General features: G+C 39.0%; 1 protein-coding gene across 5 annotated transcripts in view; it reads left to right on the top strand.

Annotated features, from left to right (window-relative positions):
• VGLL4 (vestigial like family member 4) overlaps positions 1–22,456 on the top strand; it is a 69,479-nt gene that overhangs the window by 30,255 nt on the left and 16,768 nt on the right. For 4 of the 5 annotated variants that reach the window (XM_015874785.2, XM_032447289.1, XM_015874786.2 and 1 more), the window contains one exon: positions 17,937–18,126. In XM_015874785.2, the coding sequence (XP_015730271.1) occupies positions 17,937–18,126 (190 nt within the window). Of the gene's footprint in view, positions 1–17,936; positions 18,127–18,507; positions 18,629–22,456 lie in introns of those variants that run through there. The other variant, XM_015874788.2, reaches the window with a different exon arrangement.

Genomic DNA, 22,456 nt, shown 5'->3' with positions numbered 1-22,456 from the left:
AGTGGAAAGAATTATGTGTCTTATCTGGATTCATATTATATGTATGGACCTATATCCTACAGGAAGTAAGTGAGATGACTTCCTTATTCCTTTATATTCTTTCCTGCAGCTCTCACTGTTACTTATTGAGAGAATATGTTTGTTGATGAAACATACTGTTGTCGTTTTATAATGTTTACTCTATTTTAAACTTCCACCTCCAGTCACAAGCCATTGGAACTATGTGCCATTGATTTGTAGCTGTAGCTTGTACGTAAGAAATGTTCTGATGTTTAAGGAATGGGAAAAGTTCTTCCATTGGGTGCCTTTGACAGTTCCTTAGTTCAGTATGGAATAGAAGTGCGTAGTTTGCATGAGGAGTCCTCCTTGGTTTTGTCCTGCAAGAGTTGCAGATAGCAATATGTAGCCTGCAAGTTTTAGGTTACTGAATTAATGTCAGCATTTGGTCAGTCTTCTTTGATAGCTACAGGAAACCTCAGATTTGTCTCAGTTTCGTTATGCTGGTAAGAAATATTGTCATGATCACACTCCAGTGAGTATGAGACCATTTATTCACAGAGTGCCATTCAGTTCATAAAAGATATTTCTCATTTCGCCTTACTCAGTTGAGGCTTACTGGAAGAGGGCATAATGATGACTAATATTGATGGGATCTGCTTTATGGACAGAACGCTGGCTTTGTGAGATGGGGGAAGATGGCAGATCTAGAAATTCTACTGCTAGCCCCAAAGGAGATGAGGTTTCGGTAGGAGCATTTTGTGCTCCTAGCTGGAGTTGACAGTTTTTTCAAACATAAGATATATTTTTAAGTTTATTTATTTATAATACATTTCTTCCAACTGTGACAGTGCTCAAACACTGTCACATGTTGTTCTGAGAGTTGTGCAGTCTTTCTTTGGAGGTAACTCAAACTCATCTGTTCACAGCCCTCAGCAACCTGTCCTAGTTGACCCTGGTTTTGTGCAGGAGGTTTGGACTTGATGATCTCCAGACATGACTTCCAGCCTCAGCTCTCTTTGATTCTCTAATATGATGGAAAGCTTTGCACATGTGTGTAATTAAGACAATCCCAGCCAGCATAAAAATTATAACAGAGGATGAGGTGAGAGTTTTTGAATAGGAGTTCATAACTTAGAACCACAGAATAAGTCATTTCCTTTCCTCAGGGTGGTTAGTTTCATGCTGCTAACTTGTGTCCTTTTGGGCATTCTCTCAATATTATTACTACTTTTGAGGTTCTTATGATGTTCTGTGATTAAGTCTCATTTTAAGTGATGCTTTTGGGAGAAAAGCCTCAATTTTAATGACATGGCCTTTTTAACGAGTTGCATTAAAAAACAAAATGAACTTTTGAGTTTTCACCAGTGAAAGCTAAAATTCCAGTTGAGACAGTTTAGTTTTCAATGATTGAAAGGTGATAATACTATTAGCACTTCAAGAAACTTACTGTAATTGTGCAGTAGAAAGGAAGAAATAATTAGAGGCTTGTTGGCTCAGCGTCTTAATTCTGATTTTTAGTGGGAATACATCTGACATCCTCCGAAACATTTGCTGCCAGTTACCAGCAATGACCAGCTTAATGAGTAGTGCTTTCAGATCACTGTTTTCTTCCTAATGAGCTTAGAGACATCAGAAAACTCTTGGGAGACTGTTGTCCTCGCTGAGGTGAAGAGGCCATGAAGCAGAGCCGTTCTGTACCAGTCTGGCATTCCCAGTGCTTCATATCGAATAACAAGCACTTGATCTGGGCATGTATTCAGAGGTAGAACATCTGTATCTTGTTTTGCAATGGAAACTCACTTAACTATAGCTTAATATTCTTTCTCTGAAAGCCTTGTGTGTGAGGTAATGGCAAGAGGGCTTTGGGTTAAACAAAAACAAATCACAGGTGATTGTGCTCTTTGACTAATCCGGGGGCACTGTAGCCAGTTCTGGCTCCCTGTTTCAAATAGAGTATGTATGAGAAGGTGCAGTCTCCAAGTAAAAGATTTGTTTCATTTTGTTGTTTATCTGAGGGACTGTACAGATGGTTGTATGTTGGAAGGCAGATTTCTGTCTTCCTTCCTCTCTTGCATTTTCAAATGCTTTGTGTTATTACTACATTCTCAAGGCTTGAACGGCTGTGCTGGGAAAGGTATAAAGAAATGCAATAAGATGCTAAGAAATCCCCCAGGCATGTTATGAGACTTGGAGCACTTGAAATAGTTATAGAGGGTTCTCTGGACAGTCCAGAAGACTGGAGTTTTTTAATGAAGAAAATTGGATCCAGATTTATTTAAAAAAAAACAAAAAGCAAAAAAAAGACAACAAAAAAACCCACCCTTTTCTGGTTTCAGGACAGCTTACATTAGTTAGTGGCGTATTACATAATTATTTCTCTGACTTCCTGTTACAATGAACCATTAGTTGGCTACAACATTGAACTTGCATAGCTATGTATTGTCTTAGGGCACTGCAAGCCATTTTGGATATATGTACATCTTCCCAGAAGGGTCCGTGTAGATGTTTGATGCCCAGTGTGGAGCCTGAAAAGGTTTCTGCTAGCTTCATTTGCTTTTTAATGAAACATAACCTGCTTTCTTAAGTTCTAAAGAATAGTTTCCATCAGTTTTCTTTGCTGACCTTGCATTTTACCCTGGTATTGTAACATCAGTTTCTGCTATTAACTCCAAAGTTGGGTTTAGTTTCTAAATATATAAAATTACTTTAATACTATCCTTCTGTTAAGGATTACTAAAACAATAAATGGGCTAGGAAGCTCTCTCTCAGTGATTTTTTGGTTCTTTGTTTTTTGGGTTGGTATTTTTTGTAATCAGTTGTAAAATTTCTGTTCATAGTCATGTAAATTAAGATGCACCTACCAACTGTCCCGGGTTTGTGGAACATCCTGTGAGGTTTTTTTGTTGTTTTCTTTCCTGGTGTCTTTTATCTTTAGGAAAACCCAAAAAACTCTGACTTAACAGTTGGGCCTTTCTTACTCATTTCCTTCGAACATGAAGTTGGTAATATCCTTTTCAGTACTGACATATAAATTCAGTTTATTTTCCTTGTTCAGCCAAGGTAAGATAGATTTAAGTTGTACTTAAGCATTTCATTTTTTTTTTATCCCTAGGATTCTATTGTTCTCCTCATCCTTGTCGCTAGTTCAGCATGTGTACCGATAATCCAAACAAGGAAGTTAGGAAACCAAATAATAGCCTTATCCCACAACTTTCAAGCAGCTAAGATAGGCAGCTTGTACCTTTTGGGTTTGTTGGGTTTTTTTCTTTCTGAGATAAAAGGTAGTGAAATTTGTAGCAGTAAGTTAATTTCTCTGTTAATGAGCAATTTGCTTAAAGGCTGTAACTTGTTACTCACAAGTCAAATTTGTTACAGCGCCAGGTCTCTTTGGAAATAAATCCAGGGATTTCAGGAGACACTGAAAAAGCTTAAATTGCTCCAGAGTTTGAACAACGCGCTGTATTGTATGGAGAACTGTTAGAGAAAAACTAAAAGCTTAAACAACAGTCTTCATTGTGTGGCATCTAAAATTATGAATGAAAAAGTTCATCCATATGTATTGGTTTTGCCTTTTTTTAAATCTCTGATTTGCATGAAAATAGTTGTCTATTAATTTCTTCCTAGAATTAATACAGATGGGCTTTTATATTTGATTTTGGCTGAATAGACTACAGAGTTTTAACATGCTGCATGCAGACAGAGTGCCAAGCTATTTAGCCAAGTTGTTTACACTAACAGTAATCCAGCAGGACAGAGCCTGTAATTCTTCACTGATAATAGCACAAGGTAACGATGAATACAAGTTTATGGAGGAGTGTTTACAAAAATTGTGTTATACTTTTTCAGTGTTAAAGAGTGCCGTTGTTTTTAGTATTCGCTTAACGCCAGCCATTTTTTTTCATCGTCGTGCAGTCTGTATCATCTGCCTCAAAATTACTTTGCAGTTGTGCATGGAACCATTGCTTGACACACAAAGAGTCATTGTTTCCTTTCCCTTTCAGTAAAAGCCATGCACTTTGGAAGATAATTGACTGTGTGATAAAGTGCTGCTAGATGTTGTTGCATAAGCACTATGCCAAGATTGTGTGTGCAGTAACGCATACGCACCACAAGTGCCACGATGCAGTTTTTATTTCCTGCAGGCAGACTTCCCTTGGTGCTTCATCTAACAGTTTTTTTAAAGAACGAGCCAATGTTCTCATGCCTGTCACTGCAAGTTGGTGTAACGGTGTGCATAGCTTGGTGTGGTGGCATGTATTTTGTCATAGAATCAATAACTGGAAAAAAACAGTAAGGTCATCTAGTCCAACCATCAACCTATCACCACTATGGCCACCAAACCATATCCCCAAGTGCTACATCTACCCTTTTCTTGAAAACTTGCAGGAATGGTGACTCCACCACTTCCCTGGGCAGCCTGTTCTGACTCTGTCAGAGAAGAAATGTTTCCTGATTTTCAACCTGAACATCCCTGGCCTTGGTGTGAAGGAAAGAGGCTATGGATCAACTAGTATAAGTGCAATCTTGAACAGGCAATTAAAGTATATTAAGCATATCTCTGTCAACTTGTCAAGTTCATGTTACAGATGGATGGAACTAGGCAAATTTTATTTTTAACATTGGTAATAGTTTGTCATTGATTCTAAGATGAGACAAGCTTGAAGCATTTGATTTGTTAGAAAAGACCCCCATACAGCATTTCTTTTATCGCTTTGGTGAAGTCAAAGCAGTTGTGTTCCTGGGGCCACAACAGTACAGATTCTAGCTAAAGAAAAGTTGTCCAGAAACTTTAATGAGCTGATGAGTCTTCATAAGAGATATTGAGGTATCTCATTTTAATAGGAATTTAGCTCCTGAAAATCTGGTGGTAAAGAGTAACATGAGTGTGCAGTGGGGAAAAGTGGGAAATGAATTTTAGAACGCTTGCTCTACCTTGATTTTATGGTACCGTTTGGCATCAGATTTTTTAAGTTAATTCCAGATGATTTTAATGTCTTTTTGTCATTTCTAGTATGAGAAAAGAACCTGTTAAACATATTTTATGATGAAGCACAGCTGTTCCCTCCAGAAATTTTATGTGATGATGCCTAATTTGTATCTGAGGGACAAGAACATCCACAATGTAGTACACAGTGATTGTGGTAGATAATATTCAGGATAAAGTTGATACAGCTTTTGTGGCAGAGTAGAAGGGGAAAAGTTATTCTTTCGCAATAGATAAGTAATGACTGTTCCTTCACAGAAAAGGTGACTCCTGCCTATTAGGAAACTTGTTGTTACAAGAGCCTATCTTTGATTATTTTAAAATAATTATTTGTACTCCTCATCATGATGGCATATTCCTTGTCAACTGTGAGAACTGAGCACTGCAGTGTGTAACTTTCCTCCTATTCTTCCAAACATTACGAGCATGTTCCAGGAAATATCACTGCTCTCCCAGGAAAAGTTTGGAACTAGTTGTGTTTAGAAAACAGTAGTTTTTCCTGGAAACCCATCTGACAAGGCAGGCATGGAAACCACTTCCCAGGTTTACAAGGCTTAACATTTATTCTTCAGCATGCAAAAATATAGATTTTTTGGTCTTTGGTCTGAAGTGTGTTTAGAAATAAGAGAGGCTTTAGTAGTAGATCAGTCTTTTTGCCCACCAGAACTGAAATGGTATTGAAGTAGTGGAATACGAGCCCATATGGAAATTTTGCTTCATTTAACCAGAAATCACAGAACCACAGATAGGTTTTAGTCTTTGTAGTTACCATCTACTAAATGTCCAGCCCAGCAATCCTTTGCGCAATAGAAGTGATAATAGAAGCTGCTAAATTGTTGGAGTTTTTTAAATAACCAATGTGTTTTTGGGAATGAGTATCTACTCATATTAAAATGACACTAGTGCATTATAGAGATGATACCATTACTTCTCATTTGGTTACCTCGTTCTTAATGTTTAGGATATATCACTTCTGAAAGTAGATTTAGACATTTGTTTAAATAAGCAGATGTTGACACTTTTAAGACACATCCTTTCAGAAAACGATCGTTTCTTGGTTCCAGATTACTTAGTTGGAATTGCCTTCTGTGTGTCGTATTCCTAATTGCAATTATGTGCCCATATGGAGAAAATTAGAGTTGTCTAGTCAAAAGGAGACTATTTCTATGAATCTAAATTAGCCAGGAGGACCAGTAAGTACCACACAAGTGCTGGCCAAGTAAAATAAGGCTATTTAGTTGTTCTTTTTATGTGCTTTGGAAAGCAATCTGTTCAAAAGCAGAAGCTTTGCAAAAACTACTCTTAGTGTGTGTATATATATATATCTAAAAAGAGTTGACATAACTATGACACCTCCTTTATTGTGGTTTTATACAGAACGCATTAAATGGAGATGGGGTAAGGGAAGTGCAGTGTGACTCATGTAGGACAAGTTCAAACTCAGCCAGTTTCTTGGATTTAGTATAAATATTTATGGCATTGAAGGGGATTTATTTTTTTTTTAATATTCTTCCTTGTGCTCAAGATCTTTTAGATGTCCTCCTCAGACATCTGGTGTGCATTGCTGCTTGTTTAACCCCCACCCTTCAGTTTTCATGCTGTGGCATCTCAGAGAGCTATCGCAGTCACTCTGTGGTCGGCATAAATTAAATCTCACAGAGGCAGCTGGGAGGATGCTGACGTGCACACTTTTCCTGCTGAATGCTCTAAAACTGGTGGCTGCAGTTAAAGAGGTGAACACTTGGCTCTTGTCTTGCTGTAGGCACCATACTGAGCTATTTACCAAAGGTGTCAAAAATAGGAATTCCAGCATTGGCAATGATACTTCCTGATTATTGACTCGTTTCTGTCTCTAAGAAAAAAGCTTCTATTTTCTGTGTTTTTTGTAACAAATTTAGCTTATCAGTTAAAAATAAAGTTCTCTTCCTTTCAATACTAAATACTTCCTTGTTAGTAATGGCTCCACTGATGCTGGATTATATTATATCAGTTTTATATCGTCTTCACAAGGTGAGCAGGGGATAAGAAACTTCAGTTAACTGTGGCTATGCAACACAAGGCTCAGCAGAAGACAGGCTGATGACCATTTGTGACCTTCCAAACCTTTAAATTAATACACTGTCTTGCTACCCCTGAAGTGGCTGCTTGGTTCCATTTAATATGGTCACCGTTGCATTTAATAGAGTGTATACTTAATTATGGGCAGGACTTCTCTAATGTGAGATGGAAGGTAGTGATGTATGGAAATGTTCAGCATGTACATAATTCAGGTAAATAGGGAAGGATTTATTAGATAATTAACTAGGGAATGATACTCATATTAATATACTGAGAAATTTAATGTCTGGATCTGGTGTAGGTAGCATCATATGAGTGATGGGGTGCAAACTTGACAACTGATGGTCTTGTTACCTTCTTTTTATCAGCCCATCTATGTGATTTTTTTTTCCAGTATTTTGTCAGGAATTATAATTGCCTTCTGCAGCTTGAAATAAATAAATGAGGAGCCTGTAGTTAAATTAATCAAAAGGGAGACTCAGCTAAAGACAAGGGCTGCTCCAAAAGTAATGACTCCAATTTTATGATGCTGGCCCACAACTTCAAAGGTGGATGTTGGTGCAGGTGGATGTTGGATAGCAGTAGAGAGGGAGCCTTCCTGCCACTAATCCACAACATTTTGTTGCTGTGAGACAGATGGAGCAGAGGAGCAGTCTGATAAACTGACATCTGATGTGGAAGGTGACTGCATTGAAAAATGGCATTTTGTAGCTGAGATTTTGTTCTGACAGATAGCGTTACTGTGCTCTTTGTATCTGTTGTAATGTGTATGGAATTGAATGGAAGGCATTACCTTCAGAGAGACATGTGTACATTTACAGAGAGAAAGATGAAGCCCTGCTTATAGATATTTGTGAAGTAGTGTGTAACTTCAGTACTTGCCACCCATTCCAGTCTCTCAAGTGTAAAGATAACTTAAAAAACATGACTTTGTGCATGTCCTGCTGCTCCAAGTGTCCTGGAATACCAGCCTTCAGTGCCTAGAAGTCTGTGAGAAAGGCTGTCCAGTCAGCATGTAATTGCTGGGCAGCAAATGCAATCCCTGCCTCCATCTTAGCTTTCCCTTGGAGAGAACATTTATTATGAGTAACCCTGCAGCTCGGCTCCATCGATGATCCTTTTTTTGAAATAAACAGGTCAGCTCCGATTTAGATTGTGTTCCTTTCTGTTCCTTGGTGTCAGAGGATTGTCTTCCCTTTTGGCTCTCTGAGCATGACCACCTCTATTGACCTCAGTCACCATCTAGTAGTACTGACTATTGTAGTGGGTAGGAGCAGAGCAGTGCTTCAGATCCTGTTTCCTATGTCCTTTTGAGAAGTAAATGAAATAATTGTGTTCTCTGGTACCACGTTTTTAACAACTGACTCTTCTATGGGAAGAAAAGTTTTCAAGCTGTGGTACTCTGTGGTTACCTAAAATGTTTCTGTGGAGCTCTTCATTTTGGGGTGCAGTTTTGTTTTGTTTTATTTTTCCATTAAATTACTTACCTTAATTACATGTCATGGACACAAGATTAAAAACTGTTCTGTCAGAAGATATTGTATCATTTTCCCTAATAGTGAACCATGTGGATTTGCTTGTTTCAGAGGGATATCCGCAAAGAAAGAGCAGTAATGGGTGGGATTTTGTATGAGCTTTTCTTTATAACAGCTCGACTACTTTCAGAGAAACTATATGGCATCCTTTTTTCTCCATCCCATGAGTCACTCTGCGCTCCAGGCTCCTCTAGAAGATGAAGCCTTTGCAAGTCTTCAGTTATTAAAACTGCATATGAGCCACATTTAAGTAAAACTACTGCATTATGTCTCAGAATAACACAAAGCCAATGAGTTGAAGATCTATATTTGTCAGCTTATGATGAATATGATAAATCCCTTGTCTTCTAACAGCAGAGACGCTGGCTGTGGCATAGCTCAGCCTACTGAGCAACTACCACTCATTGCAGTAAAACTCTGAACACAGGAAACTGGCAAACTGACATGTTCCTCTTTTTTTTTCTTAGCATATCAGAAGGCTGTATCTTTTTTTATCCCAATGGCTCATATAGTTTGCAGCTGGATTCAGAATGCTTAACTGCCCAGTCCAGTTGTCTTTTCTCTCTTTCCCTTTGTAGAAGGGATTTTGGAGTCCATTTTGAAAGACAAAGAGATATTGTTCCATACAGTGGATTCTTTGTGGGGATGGGTTGGAATTGTTCTGATTCTGTAGATTACAGTCTGCAGTATTCTATCCAGCTTATTTGAAGGGGCTCTGTGTTCCTTGAATATGCAAGCCTGTTTCAGACAGGCTACAATAACCTAGCAGAAAACCAAAACAGAAACTGAAGTTTTAGTTTCTCTCACTAAGGGTGTCACATTAGTTAGGAAGGGATTACCTTGTTGGTGACCATGAGGGCAGAAGCAGCTCCTAGTCATGTGTCTGTCCACATACATGTGAATATGGCATCTCCTCCAGTCCCATCTCCTGTCCTGTGGCAGCAGCAGCTTCTGGCATTTGGTTGTTTGGCCACTTGCCATATGAGAAAAATGCAGTTGCCCAGACTTCTTTGATTTTTATGGCTTTTTTTCTTTTCTTTCCATTCCAAGGTCACTTGTATGTTACAAATGGGAATCCAGTCTGGGAACTTATCACTTGAGGGTGTTGCACATAAGCCGTAACCTTGCTTTTCTCTAAATTTTTTCTGGAGGGAGCCATCCATACGTGATGCATGCCTTTTATTAGCATATTTTGAATGTATTTGCTCATGTGTTTTTATTGTATAGATACAATATGCCCTCTTTTTTACGTTATTCTACCTTCCAGTTAGCAAAGAAGAACATGAGAAAATGTGTTTGGAGTATGCTTGTAATAAGCTACTACACAATCTCGCAGTGTGCCTAGAGGGTATATCTACTCTTCAATTTTAATACATGGGAAGTATGTTCATATTTTTTACTTTTGCTGAATAGCTTTTGTCTCAAAGAGTCATGAAAGAAACAGTGTATGAGTTATTGGATGCAATATGCCTATGTTACAAGTAAACATTCATACCTGCAAAATGTTTGCTGTGGAATATATTGACTGTGTTTGTATCCATAAGAGATGCCCAATAGTCTGGAGTTCAGTTTTTGTTAGAGGGTCATGTCTGTCTTAGCATTGCTGAGGAGTTTTGTGAAAACCAAAGTGCACAATCTGTTGAGAAACCATATCGAATTCTTGTATTCTGTTCTGAAATGTATTCAGTCAATCAACATATTTTAAGTAGGGCAGAATAGTGGGAAAGTTTGTATGTGCAAGCAGAGTCTATCTATCTGTAGGTCTACCTGAAAGTTGTGCCTCCTATTTATTTCCACAGAGATTACAAAGAGCACAGTAACACTATCTGATAAAGCAAATTCTCAGCTTCAAATTGCAGTTTTGAACATAGTCATCACCATTAGCTCTATGTTTTTATCTGTCTCATGGGAACAAAATATCATGGAATACTGGGGGGGGGGAGGTTGTTGTGGGCCATCATCATAAAATAGGAGGCATCACTTTTGGAGCAGCCCTCCTAGCTATGCCAGACTGAAATATGCTGAGGAAACTGTTTTGCTTCAGACCTGAGTATCTATCTTGCTGTCTGCTAGAATAGGCAGCATCTAAGAAAATAAAAGATGTGCACTGGGGTGGGAGGTTAACAAATGTTTTCTGTCTGCTCAAGAAGAGCTATTTAAATCTGTGCTTTCTTTATCTTTCTTTGCCAGTGTGTGTGCAAATACATTGCTATGAGGTATAATTTAGAATGTTGAAATACTGCTTAAGTATCTGATCTAACATTTTTTTTTTCTGTTGTGATCTTGCTGTGACTTCAATTTGCATTTGAAATAGATAGCAGATCTTTTAGCTTTGATTGTTTCTGCTGAAAGACAGACTAGTCTTTGATCTGTTTAGCGTTCCTGTCTTTTATATTATACAATAAGTCATTGAGCTGAGTGACGAAAGAAAGAACACCTAGATCTGGAAGCTAACCATTATATTGGCAAGCAGCGTCTTCAACATGTTGATATACGGTTCTATTTCATTCACAATTTTTTACTGACAGTATTTTACATTACTCTTTTATTAAAATCATACTTGAACAAAAGTCTTTTCATCAGGCAACTTTTAAAATGTGTATCAAAAATATGTGAGAGAATGCTCTGTAACAGTTTTTCAAACCAACTAAAAGAAACTGAATTCTGATGATTGGTTTACTATTTGAACTGTATGTGGTAGTAGCTTTAATTTCATAATCTGGACTTGTTTTATGTTAGGAATTACTGTGCCTGTCAGGACTGGCTGTTTCTCATGTTCACAGGTGTATTTGCCCCAGTAAGTGCTGCAGTGAGGGTACACAGTGAAAATAACTGTGTCCTACCTACAGCCACCAAGGCTGTTCACCTCCCTGACCCGTAATCATTAGAATTATAAACTCCAGGAGGAGAAAACATTGTTAAGCATGGGAAGTAACCTGAATGAGTGAATTTCAGTATTATTTTACATGAGTGTGTTGTAGGGATACACCAAAGCCTCTTACAGTGCTTATGATGCTCTGTGTTTTTCTGGGGAATTAAATGGATTGTGCATCTTTCTGCTGACCAGTAAATACTAAACATTTTCTATACGTGTACAGGAGGTGAAAATTTAAATGATGCATTTCCCTTTTGTCTTCCTCTCTCTTTTATTCTCTCCCTTGTTTGCTCTTGCTTTCATACTGAGGTCAGTGCTGTTCAGTACGGCCGGGTGGCTCAAGTACAGTGCCATGCAAAGGCATGAGCTTGGTCTTACTTGGTGGTTCTAGTTAGCAAGGCAGCTTATCATTCTTTTATGTATGAGCCCCTGTAATGCATTGAGCAAACATAAAATGATAACTTGTGTTAACTTTTAGTGCCTCTCTAATTGTCTTTAAATGTTTGATAGAGCTTTTTCCCAGGAGAGCTGGCAGAAAAGCCAAGGAAGGAGTTTTCTTTGGGATCAGCATTGCTTTCTGAGCTCAAAAATAAAAACAACAAAAAAGAGTCAAACCAAGGGAAATCTTATTTTGACATTGATGGAAACAAGACCTTATTGGTACTGTTTATTTGGAGATGGGTGTAATGCGTTGATTTCCTTTAAATCTTGCCTAGCAGATAATTAAAATCCTTTTTTTAGCCATAGCTTACATGAATTCGAGCACTCCAAGCAGAGGAAAGGAAGATCTTACAAGCAGCCAGCTGAGAGAGGTGCTGCAGGAGTTTACTGTTGGGCCATTATCCAAAAGGGAGATCTTCAGAGTTCTCAAATAGTCTTGTGCTCTACAATCAGATATAAACCTGAATTCATTGTTGTGTTGGAACTCAATGCAGTCCCACAGTCACAGTTGCTGAGGTGTGAAAATTGAAATTTGACAGAGGAAATAGCATGCTTGAGGTTTGCTGATATGACACTACAGAGCTCTGCCAGACTGAAGCACTAAAATCTGCTCCAGCCTGCCTTCTTTCTGGCTTATCTGCTGTCCTTCCCCTTTTCCATTCCATCAATTTACTACTGACTTACAAAGATACATTTTTACAGTTAATTTTTGTTTTTACTTACAACTAGAAGTGTATTAGAAGGAGCTGCTCGCAGTCAGTACCTGGTTAGCAGAGCGAAGAGAATGTTACAGCCTTAGTTTCTGTGGTCAGCAAAGTGCTTTTTCTTTACTTGTATTTATGAATTAGTTTGTAGAACTGAATCAACTGTCCATATAGGTCTTTATGAGCAGAGAGTATGTCTGTGCTATTTCATATAGCTGCGCTGTTACAGTATCACAAGAATGTAAGTTGGTGTAATCAGTTTCTCACAGTATGTTTGAAGGCACAGCGACAGGTTTTGGGGTCTGTTCTGCCATTCTGGCACAACTGGTTGTTTTGTATTTATTGTTTTATATAGTGCAGCATTTGGAAGCTCTGTTAAGTTGAAATCTGCGTTAGCCTGTGCTGCTCAGCTGTGATGAACAAAGGATCCTCAAGCAATCATTCCCGTGCTCCACAAGTGATCTTGCTGTACCTGAACTCTGGCTCCTTTCCCAGTGCAGTCTTTTGGATGAGAGAGGAGGAAAAAGTGGGTGGAGGTGATTGAATGCAGAGGTCACTGTTTTATGTTCTTACTTGCGACGTCAAATGTAACGTGTCCCTCATTGGCAGGCATGGTCAGATAGAGGAGCCAGAACAGAACAGTCAGTTTAATCTCTGTATTCTGTTTTTGGCCATGGGTTTTCTGGCATATGTATCTCTGCACAGTGGTAGCCAGAGCGCAGTTCCAGGAGTAAGTGCTTTTCATATGTTTTGTAAGCTGATGAGCGCAGGCTTTTGCCAATTTTTCTGTAAATGTGTATGTGATTCTTTTGTTTCCTAAATAAGCTTTTTGTCATCCTGCAAGAAAGTCAGTAAAATGTGTGTCAGAGATGTGAATTAGTAAGTTTGCTGCTGAAAGAAATCTGTCAGCTGTAATAAGGAATATTTCCAAGATATGGCTTCATAACAGTGTTTTATGATTCAGTTGTTCTCATTAATATTTAATTTTCTTGTTGTTCTTGTAGTTTGTTATTTCATTGTGCTCTCAGGTGGGCCTGGTTTTATATACTGCAAAGCAAGTGAATGCTACTATAACTTCTTTTGCAGCCTTTGACAGTGTGCTTCTCCTTATTAATTCTTATTTAAGCTAAGTCATTGTATCAAGCTATGACTTAGCCATCCAGAAGTAGTGATACAAAGACTTTCTTGTTTACATCAGGTTGTAGAAATGTCCAGCGGTTAAATAAATAACCTAAGCAGTCACAAATGATATTATCTTCTATCATAAAACAAAGATCTACTGCTGAGATGTCTGAATGTTTTAATTGGTTTTTCTGTGGCCATGCATGTGAAGGAACTTTGCCTTAAGTTATGATCTTTTAAGAGCTTAGTCTGAATATTTTGCACAGATTAAATTTTTGGGGAACTTCATCATTTCAAAGATACCACATTGTATGCAGTGTATAAGTAATACCTAATGTAGGCACTTGACAGCATCAGCATGTTAATTTGCTGGCACAACGTGTTGATTCTTAGTGGTTTTGATAACTTGTTTTGATAACTGATTAAATTGAGCAATACTGCAGTGACTTCACCGCTTGACATTTAGTATCTCAAATCAGTGGTTTTTGGCCACGGTTTGGAATTGTAATGTCATTTGTCTCAATTCATGTTGACACGGACATTTGTGTTAGAGGTAGTAGAAGGAAACATGCGACAGTTTATAAATCCATTCCTGTTGGTTTTCAGTTTAAACTTCATCTTCTGTAGCTTTGCCTTCACATACACATAGTTTTTGTGAATGTCCTGGCACTTCAGCTGAAATATTTCATGTGTGATGAGGGCTAGATTTTGGACCAGAAGGTAAAACTGGCCCTGAAGACCTTCATGTAGTATTGATTCCTGGGAATGTCTGACCCTGGGAACATGAACCAGCTCCTTTTGTTAATGAGTTTGTCTGCATGAAGATATTGGAAAAATTAATTAAAGGTGTAATGCACGTTAATTAAAGTCTGTTAAACACTCATGCCCATGATTTTATTAATTACTAGAGTGGCCTGAGGTCATGGTAATTCAGTTCAAGCTCTTAAAGGTGAAGACTTGTTGATACAGAACGGAAGGCTTTTTTCTGAAGTTAGCAAGTGTGTCAGCAATGTATCCTTGTGAACAAATCTGTGTCTCAGATGCAGAACAGAAAAGTGAAACGGGCAAAGGCAGCGCTTAGATTTTCTGTCAAGGAGTAAGGTCTGTGTCATGTCAGTCTTCAGCTGGAGAGATGAAGCCTTTCATTTCTGGATCGTAATTAATGCACAGATTTTATGGATTAACAGTAGCCAGCGGGAAGAGGAAACTGGGAGGGGGGATAGGATGTGATAGCCATGTCTTAGTGCAGAGCTGCCAGGTCAGAGAGGAAGGAAGTTAGCTGCCAAAATAGGGTATATCTTTTTGTTTTTATCCAATCGTTGGTAACTCCTGGAGTTCTCAGGCATATTTTAAGACTCCTCTGGTGTCTCGCTGTCAAATCCACACTTGTGAAAACATGGCTTTTGCTGTTGTGATGTTTGTATTGCATGAGCGTTTCGGTAGGGACTCAGATACTGCTGACTGAACTGCAAGAGAAACAAAAATCATGTTAAAGATCCAACGATCGTGGTGGTGCTTATGTCCAAAAAGAGACATGCTGTTTTTACAAATGTTTCCTTTGCTTGTGTTAGTTTGAATCACTTGCAGTTTAGGCTGCTAAGTGGTTAACATAAAGAACGTTCTTGCTGACTGCATTAACTTTTGTTGAGTGAGTGTGCTACTGCAGTGCTGGCATATAGGCAGACGCTACGTCACATTGTTATCTGAGTTTTGCTTGTCTGTGTTTTATCGTGTTGCCTAACAGTTTTAATTAAAAAAAAAAAAAAAAGACTAAGACTGGTATGAACAGTTGTACATAGATCTATCAGAAAGCAGCAGATCAAGAGTGTCTCGCACCAGCTGCTTACTGAAACAAAGGGAAGTATTATGGGAGGCACAATAAATGTGTTTGCTGTCCATGCTTTCAATCGCAGTGCAGACACAAGCCTTCACAGTAATGAATTTTGAAGACTGGAGCTTATTCTTGAGGAATTTTATAAAACAGAGTTGTTTTATCAGAGTGTTTTCTTGCCAGTTGTGTGGTGTGAGTCTGGTTACCATGGAGTGTGGTCAGCTGGGGGAGACAAATGCAGTCAGCAAACCAGCGCCTTGTGTCATAGGCACTGCTGTGGTTTCTCCCTCTCTGGTTTAAATTCAGATTTGGGAAGGAGTAAAGTGGTGGGGAAAGAAGACACCTTCTATTTAAATATAAAGCAGTTTTAACCCTAATCAAAATTATAAGCCATGAGCATGCAATTTATCCCTATATACAATGGAGGGATATTTTTTCTCTTAATCTTACCCTGCTATCTGGACTTCTGCCTGGCATTGTTCCCTGCTTGCCTTGTGCCTGTTGGGTGCTGGCCACGTGGCTCAGCCTGGAGGAGATGCTTGGTGTCTTCCTACCTGTCCTGCAGACTGAAGGTGATCATAGGTGACTGAATTGATCAGATCTGTCTTTTGACGTAGTATAAAACTTTTTATCAAAGAGAAGTGAGAGATTCCTCTTTAAGAGAAACCAAGTATGATGTGGTTTACTTCTAAAGTTTGTGTCAGAACATGATCGATACCTACTCAAAACATAAGGGCTGAACTGCAAATACAGGAACTGAGGGGAAGATTATTTCAGATGAGAGGTCTTTTGATAACAGCTCTGTGTGACATTACAGTGGCAGGGGGAGGGGTGCTTCCCAAAGGGTGCTTTGGTCCTTTCATAGAGGAGGGGTTTGGATTTCTGTCTCAGAGCATCTGCAGTAGGACAGTTTTTACTATTTAGAGCTGAGATGGAAAGTTCCAATTTAAATCTGGTGCCAGAGTCTTTTATAGAAATCATGACTTGTGGTGTATTATAGGTCAGTGTATATTTGCTAGTTTATATTATGCTGACAAAATTGGCAAAATGCTTATTTTTACTGGTAAACATTCAGGAGGTTTTCTCCTCACTCCTCCTTTTTCCAACAAAATAGTGTTTGTTTTGTGTGGAATTAGGTCAACGTTTTATAAATCGTCTGCCTCAGCGATGATGTGAAAATGTGTGGTGGCACACAAAGATTTCTATTCTCAGCTACTTTGGGACTGCAGATGAAGTTAACTTTATCCTAATTTTAGTTTTGGAAATTACGGCCGCGTAGAAAACAAAACACTTCTGGCAGTGTAGGAAAAATACAACTTTGAAACTCTAGCAAGAGTAGCTGTATATAGGGGTATTGCCAGAATAGGTGACCCTGATTAATTTAGCTCCTCCTCAAACCCCTTTCAAAGCCTCAAGTGCTTTTTCAAATGTCTTTAAGTCCCTATGAGATCTAAATACAACCCATGGCTGTAAGGATGGTGAGTTCCAGTACAGTCTGTAACCGTAGGCAGAATGCAGCGCTGTGCTTCAGGCCCTGTGTTCAGTGAGACAGTTAATTGAAAGGGGAAGAGCACTGTGGTCACATTTTAATGTATGCATAGTAACATTGCATGAGTGTGTTTCTATGCAAGCTGATTGTATCGCTTCTGGAATTGTTTATACGTAACTGCCACATTCTGAGTGGCATTTTCTGTGCTATCAGAAAATATATAGAATTTACCAAGTACTGAGTACCACCGGTCTGTATTGTGGGGAAAAAAATGCCTTTCTTAGAATTGAAGTTGTATGATTCTTCCATTGAAAATGTATGTTCTGTTGTATAATGTAGTTTGAAAGTATAGTTGTCCCTAATTTTTACCTCACATAGTTATATACCAGACAAGCTTGTTTTGGACAGCTTTTCATAAAGAGAATAACTTGAGAATTTCAATGTTTATTCAGCTTTACATCTTGAATATTTGGCATAAATGTGTACCTGGAATTTATACCACAACCATAAGGAAAGGAACAAAGCCTATTCCATTGCAAATAGTCATGCTTTGCAGGATGAGGTAATGAAAGTTCAATGCTGGAATGGCAGCTTGTACGAAGGAATGCTTCTGAATATAAATGCTGTTAGAAAGACTTGTTAGTTCAACCTTTCAGATCATCTGGGGTGAGCTGACCCCTCTTATATTACCTTTTCTCAACTGTTGCTTTGTTCATGCATGAAACACTAAGGTATGGCTTCTAATACCTTGTTTATCTTATAACCATGTTTAAATGTGCCTTTGCACACCTGACATCTGTTTGGGAATTTTGTTTGCAAGCTTTTTATTTTTTTTAAAAAACACTGTGTTCTATCTTATTTTCCCTGTTGTGTTCATCACTTGTCTTTTTCCTATAGGTGAAGCAGCTTTAAGAGGTGAGCCCAGAATGCAGTCTCTCCCAGTATCCTCTGCTCTAACCAACCATCGGACAGGCCCTCCTCCGATCAGCCCCAATAAGAGAAAGCTCAGCATGGACCAAGGGGATGATGAGATAGACTGTGAAAATGAACATGTTTCTAAAATGAGTCGAATGTTCAATCCACATCTGTAAGTGTCTTGCTTTTATTATTCCTGTTTCACAGAATGTAGTGCTGTCCTCTTCATCTCTATGTGTGCTAAAATCATACTGTGTCTAAATCTTCCTGGTAGATCTTGCCTTTGTTCCAGATTGCATGGAAATTCTGCACAAAAGCTGATGCGATTAGATGAGCGATGACCTGTTTGGTTTGCGTACAACAAAGCAACAGGAATTAGCTTAACTTTGTAACAAAATGCATACACTAACCTTGCAGTCTCTAAAGCACTGTTCATGTGTTCTTTGTAATTTGCTCTGTTTCACTTCCCCGGATTCTGAGCTATCTGTACTCTGGGGGTGGGGTAGCAGGAGGAGGAGAAACAGAAGTGGTTTGCATTTTTCAGAGGCCAGGAGACTGTGAGCCAGCTGCTCTGTAGTCTGCCTTGACAACTGGGCAAGCTGCAGTTGTTGCTAAACATTACTTGGGTGATTGCACTCCAGCTCTGACAGTCAGATGTGGAATTTTTCATACAGGTAAGGTGCTGATAAGTTAGGTGCACGTGTTGGGTAATTATCAAATGCCATTCTTGCTGTGTGCATTCCTAGCAATGCAGGTCTGGTTGGCATGAAGTACAGGCTTAGAGAATTCCTTTCATTCTTGACTGGAGGAAGTGTTTGGAGCAGTTCAGCAGTCCAGGGCAGCCTGATAGCTGAGTGCCGTTCCCTGCTGCCTCAGCTCTTGCAGCCTCTGCATTCCTTGCATTCCACTCTGCTGTGGACTGTTGTGTTCAGTCGTAAGATGCGGACTGAGGTATTTATCCTCAAATAAATCACCATAGTGTTAGTCAGAGGCTGGGCCTGTAGTCTGCAGTCTTGGAATTTGTTACGAATCAGGAATCCAGCACTGAAGTAATGCAAAACAATAAAAGCTCACAGGCAGAGGGAGACTTCTCATTTACAACATACCTTCTCACTCCTAAAAACTTAACTATTTATAGCCTTTCCCTGGCGCTGAAAATGGTGGTACTGGAAAGAACTGCATGCTCTGCTTCTGTGGCATACATACATGACACATCTGAAGAATTTTATGGCATTTTTGAATTATTATGTAACTTTGTGGGAAAAGGTGCGATTTGTAAAAATTCATATGCTAGTGATGAAATAAAACACAGCTGGCAGTTACGTACGTTATAACACTTTATACAGTGGAGACTATAAAAATAATGAAGTCTGAACCAACAGGCTCATATGCAACCAGCATTCAAAATGAAAGATGCAGGCAGTTACTCCACGTGATCCTACAGATACAGTCTTTCCTATTATGGTACATTTTTATTCAATGCATTCTTTTTGTATGTGAAAGGCAAATCTTCTGCTAGTGAAAATCACTGGTTGTGTCTGCCTAGAGACTTAGGGACTTAATCTGTTTCAGTTAAAGTTTCTACTGGATATGAATCATGATCTAACATAATACTTTTTCATTCTAATGTAACAGTTCAAGTGGATTATTCAAACTTTACAGAACTGTCCTAAAATATTTTGGGTATGAGAAACGACCTGTAGAAACTTGATTTGTTTGCACTGACGAAAAGGCAGTAAATGTGGAGGAAGTAGTATTTTATGGAGCATGGTAACGGTGTTTCCATTAGTACTGACTTGGAGCTTCTAGAAGTTCAGTTTTGATAATATTCAATTTGAAGAAGTAAATTCATGAGAATTGTCCTTGTTACTGATACAGTGTGACAGCAAATACATACTTGTGACTTGGACTATAAGGGTGAGGTTTAGTGTTTGTAGTTTGAGCTTTTCAGGTTTCAGTGCCCTGAACACACGGGAGGAGGTTGCTGGTGATACAGAAATTGTTCAGTCAATATCACACACATCTTCGACACACAGCAGTGTTTAAATCTCTGCTCCTCTGGCTAAATGTCTTCAGTTATTCTAACTGTCCAGAACGGACAGATCTTGTTCATCTGGAAGTCTGTGCTTGGAAAGCAGTAGGTTTACAACCACAAGCATCTCTTGTTCAGACATCTGGGTCTTTGTGATCATCTTGGTAGAACTGTGAAGCAATTGAATATTCATCCTCTTACCAGCAGCATATTGTGAGTGGAAATGTAATTCAATAAGATGAGAATTGGGCACTGTGGTTCATTACAAAGAGCAGAACTTTTGTTAGCAGTGTGATGTTAACTCTTAGAAGCACTGTGCATCGATGGGAATGAATCCACATCCGTGCTTTGGATATTCTGTTAAAAATTAAGCAATTCCAGCCTTTTGTTCTGGAATAGAATGCTTGGAGATAATCCTTGCTCAGCTGTAGTTCCCAAATGTATCTTTCAGATGAAGTTCATTCCGGGCTGTACTCAGGTATGTTTTCTTTTATCGTGACAAAATACAACTAGTGGAGTAGAGAGCTTGAAGTACAGTGAATTGTATGCCCTGGCAATTCTATTGTGCTTCTAAAATTCCTGTGCCAAGAAGAAATTTAGGGAAGACTTTTGTTTTTCAGGGGAGATAATTCTCAGCTTAAGGATAAAAAGAAAAATATACCTGAAACCTTGCAGAAAGATTGTTAGATCTGTCCTTCATCGCAGCTTGCTGACTGTATTTGTACAGCTTTGTTGTGGAAATGACACCCACAAACTTCTCACTTGATAAAAACCATACTTCCACCTCCCGTTAAAACCTAGGCACTGGGGTACAAAATCCCTTTGTGTGCATTTCACGCTTCCTTGTACGTCTCTCAAATGCTTTACTCAAAATGCACTCACTGAAGCATAGTCGTACTTAAGTAAAATGTGCTTTGTGTACTGAGTTTTCTGATGCTCTGTAAAGCAGCAGTGAGTTTATTTTAAGCCTCACGTTGGAACATGCCTTTGTTCTCCTGTGACTTCTCTAAATTCACCTCGATTTAGAGGAGAGTCATTAGGAATTTGATTGGTAAGGGGTTGGAGCTATAGCAGGCTTTCTTAGCAAATGAGGTCTCTTTATTGCCATTCCAAGGTGTATTTAGCACTTCATGGCAATTCCTGTATGAAATGATCTGTATCTGGGCATTGTTATGTAGGTGGAGTGCGAATGAAGCGTGTTGTACCTTTAAGTAAAGGTCTCAGGCCTGACCTATGTTATGTGGGTTTCTTGTTTGTCAGGCTGGAGGCATTTTCTCATTTTCACAGTTCAGCTGAAAACAAAGGCCTCCTTATCCTTGCAGGGAGCTCTTAAGAGCTGACATCAGCCTTTTCCCAGCAGGCATCATTTCTGCCTTAAGAGTCCTTGCAGGGAACTGAGAAGTCCGATAGCAGTTTCTTCTCATGGCATTTTGTTTGCCAAAGAGCAAATCAAATCCGTAAATGCCAAGAGCACAGAAATACTCCTTTTTTTCCTTCTTTTTTTTTAACTGTTTGTTTGTTTTTTATGAGGATTGCCACTGGGCTGTTGCTGCTGCTCTGATTTTACTAGGAATGAGAGGGAACAAAACTGTGTTTGGAATGGGGCAGTTATGGGTAATACTTTCTAGCTGTGGTGATTTTAAAAGCAGTTTGCATGCTAGCAAATGGTGGTGCCACATCGCTGTGTTTACAGTTAGAGAGAATTTATGACATGGACATCTTCGAAAGCATTCAGATTTTGAGTTAGTGGTACACGAAACTGCCTGTTTGGATTTCTTTTGGAAGACAGCTGGTATTTTCTCTTTGCTTGTAGACTGTATCAGGCTGAAAGGCAGCATTGTGGTTTGAGGCTGTACAGAGATACAGTGCTGTGAATGGAGCACTTTCCTCTTTGTCTCTTGGCAGCAATTCCCGTATGGCTTGGTGGCATCAGGATTGCAACAAATGTTAATTTCTGTATGAAAACTATTACACTACAAAGATTAGCATACGTTAGGTAGATGTATAAGAATAACGATCTCTTGGTTTGCATGATACATGGTTCGGGTTTCTCTTGTAGTAAAAAAATGATAGATAAAAAGTGATAGAACAGAGGTTCTGATGATCTTTGAGACTCCCATCTATCTGAGCTATCCAGTGGAGTTTGCTCGCTTTAGTTAGTGATGCAGTAGGAGTTACACTGGCGCTACTTCTTTAAAGACTCTTTTTTATCTGCATTTGAAAGTCCAGTACAATTTAGATTAGGCCCAGGGAAATCATTTCAATGACCCCCTGCTCCAGGCAGGGTCAGCTGTGTCCTCTTCAAGCCTGCAGTAGCTCAAGGCAAGGAATTGAGTGAGATCTGAAGCAATCAATAAACCATGTTCATTATTAGAGGAAGGGGCCCCATCACCTCCTTCCCTGCTATTCTCTGGCATCCTCGGGCAGAGGGTACAAGGTTGAAATGCTGTGTAGAGAATCAGATCCCTGT

This window comes from Coturnix japonica, chromosome 12 (assembly GCF_001577835.2).
Source record: "Coturnix japonica isolate 7356 chromosome 12, Coturnix japonica 2.1, whole genome shotgun sequence".
NCBI classification, from domain to species: domain Eukaryota; kingdom Metazoa; phylum Chordata; class Aves; order Galliformes; family Phasianidae; genus Coturnix; species Coturnix japonica.
Note: the sequence above shows the minus strand (reverse complement) of the source record. Positions and strands in the feature narration are given on the sequence as shown.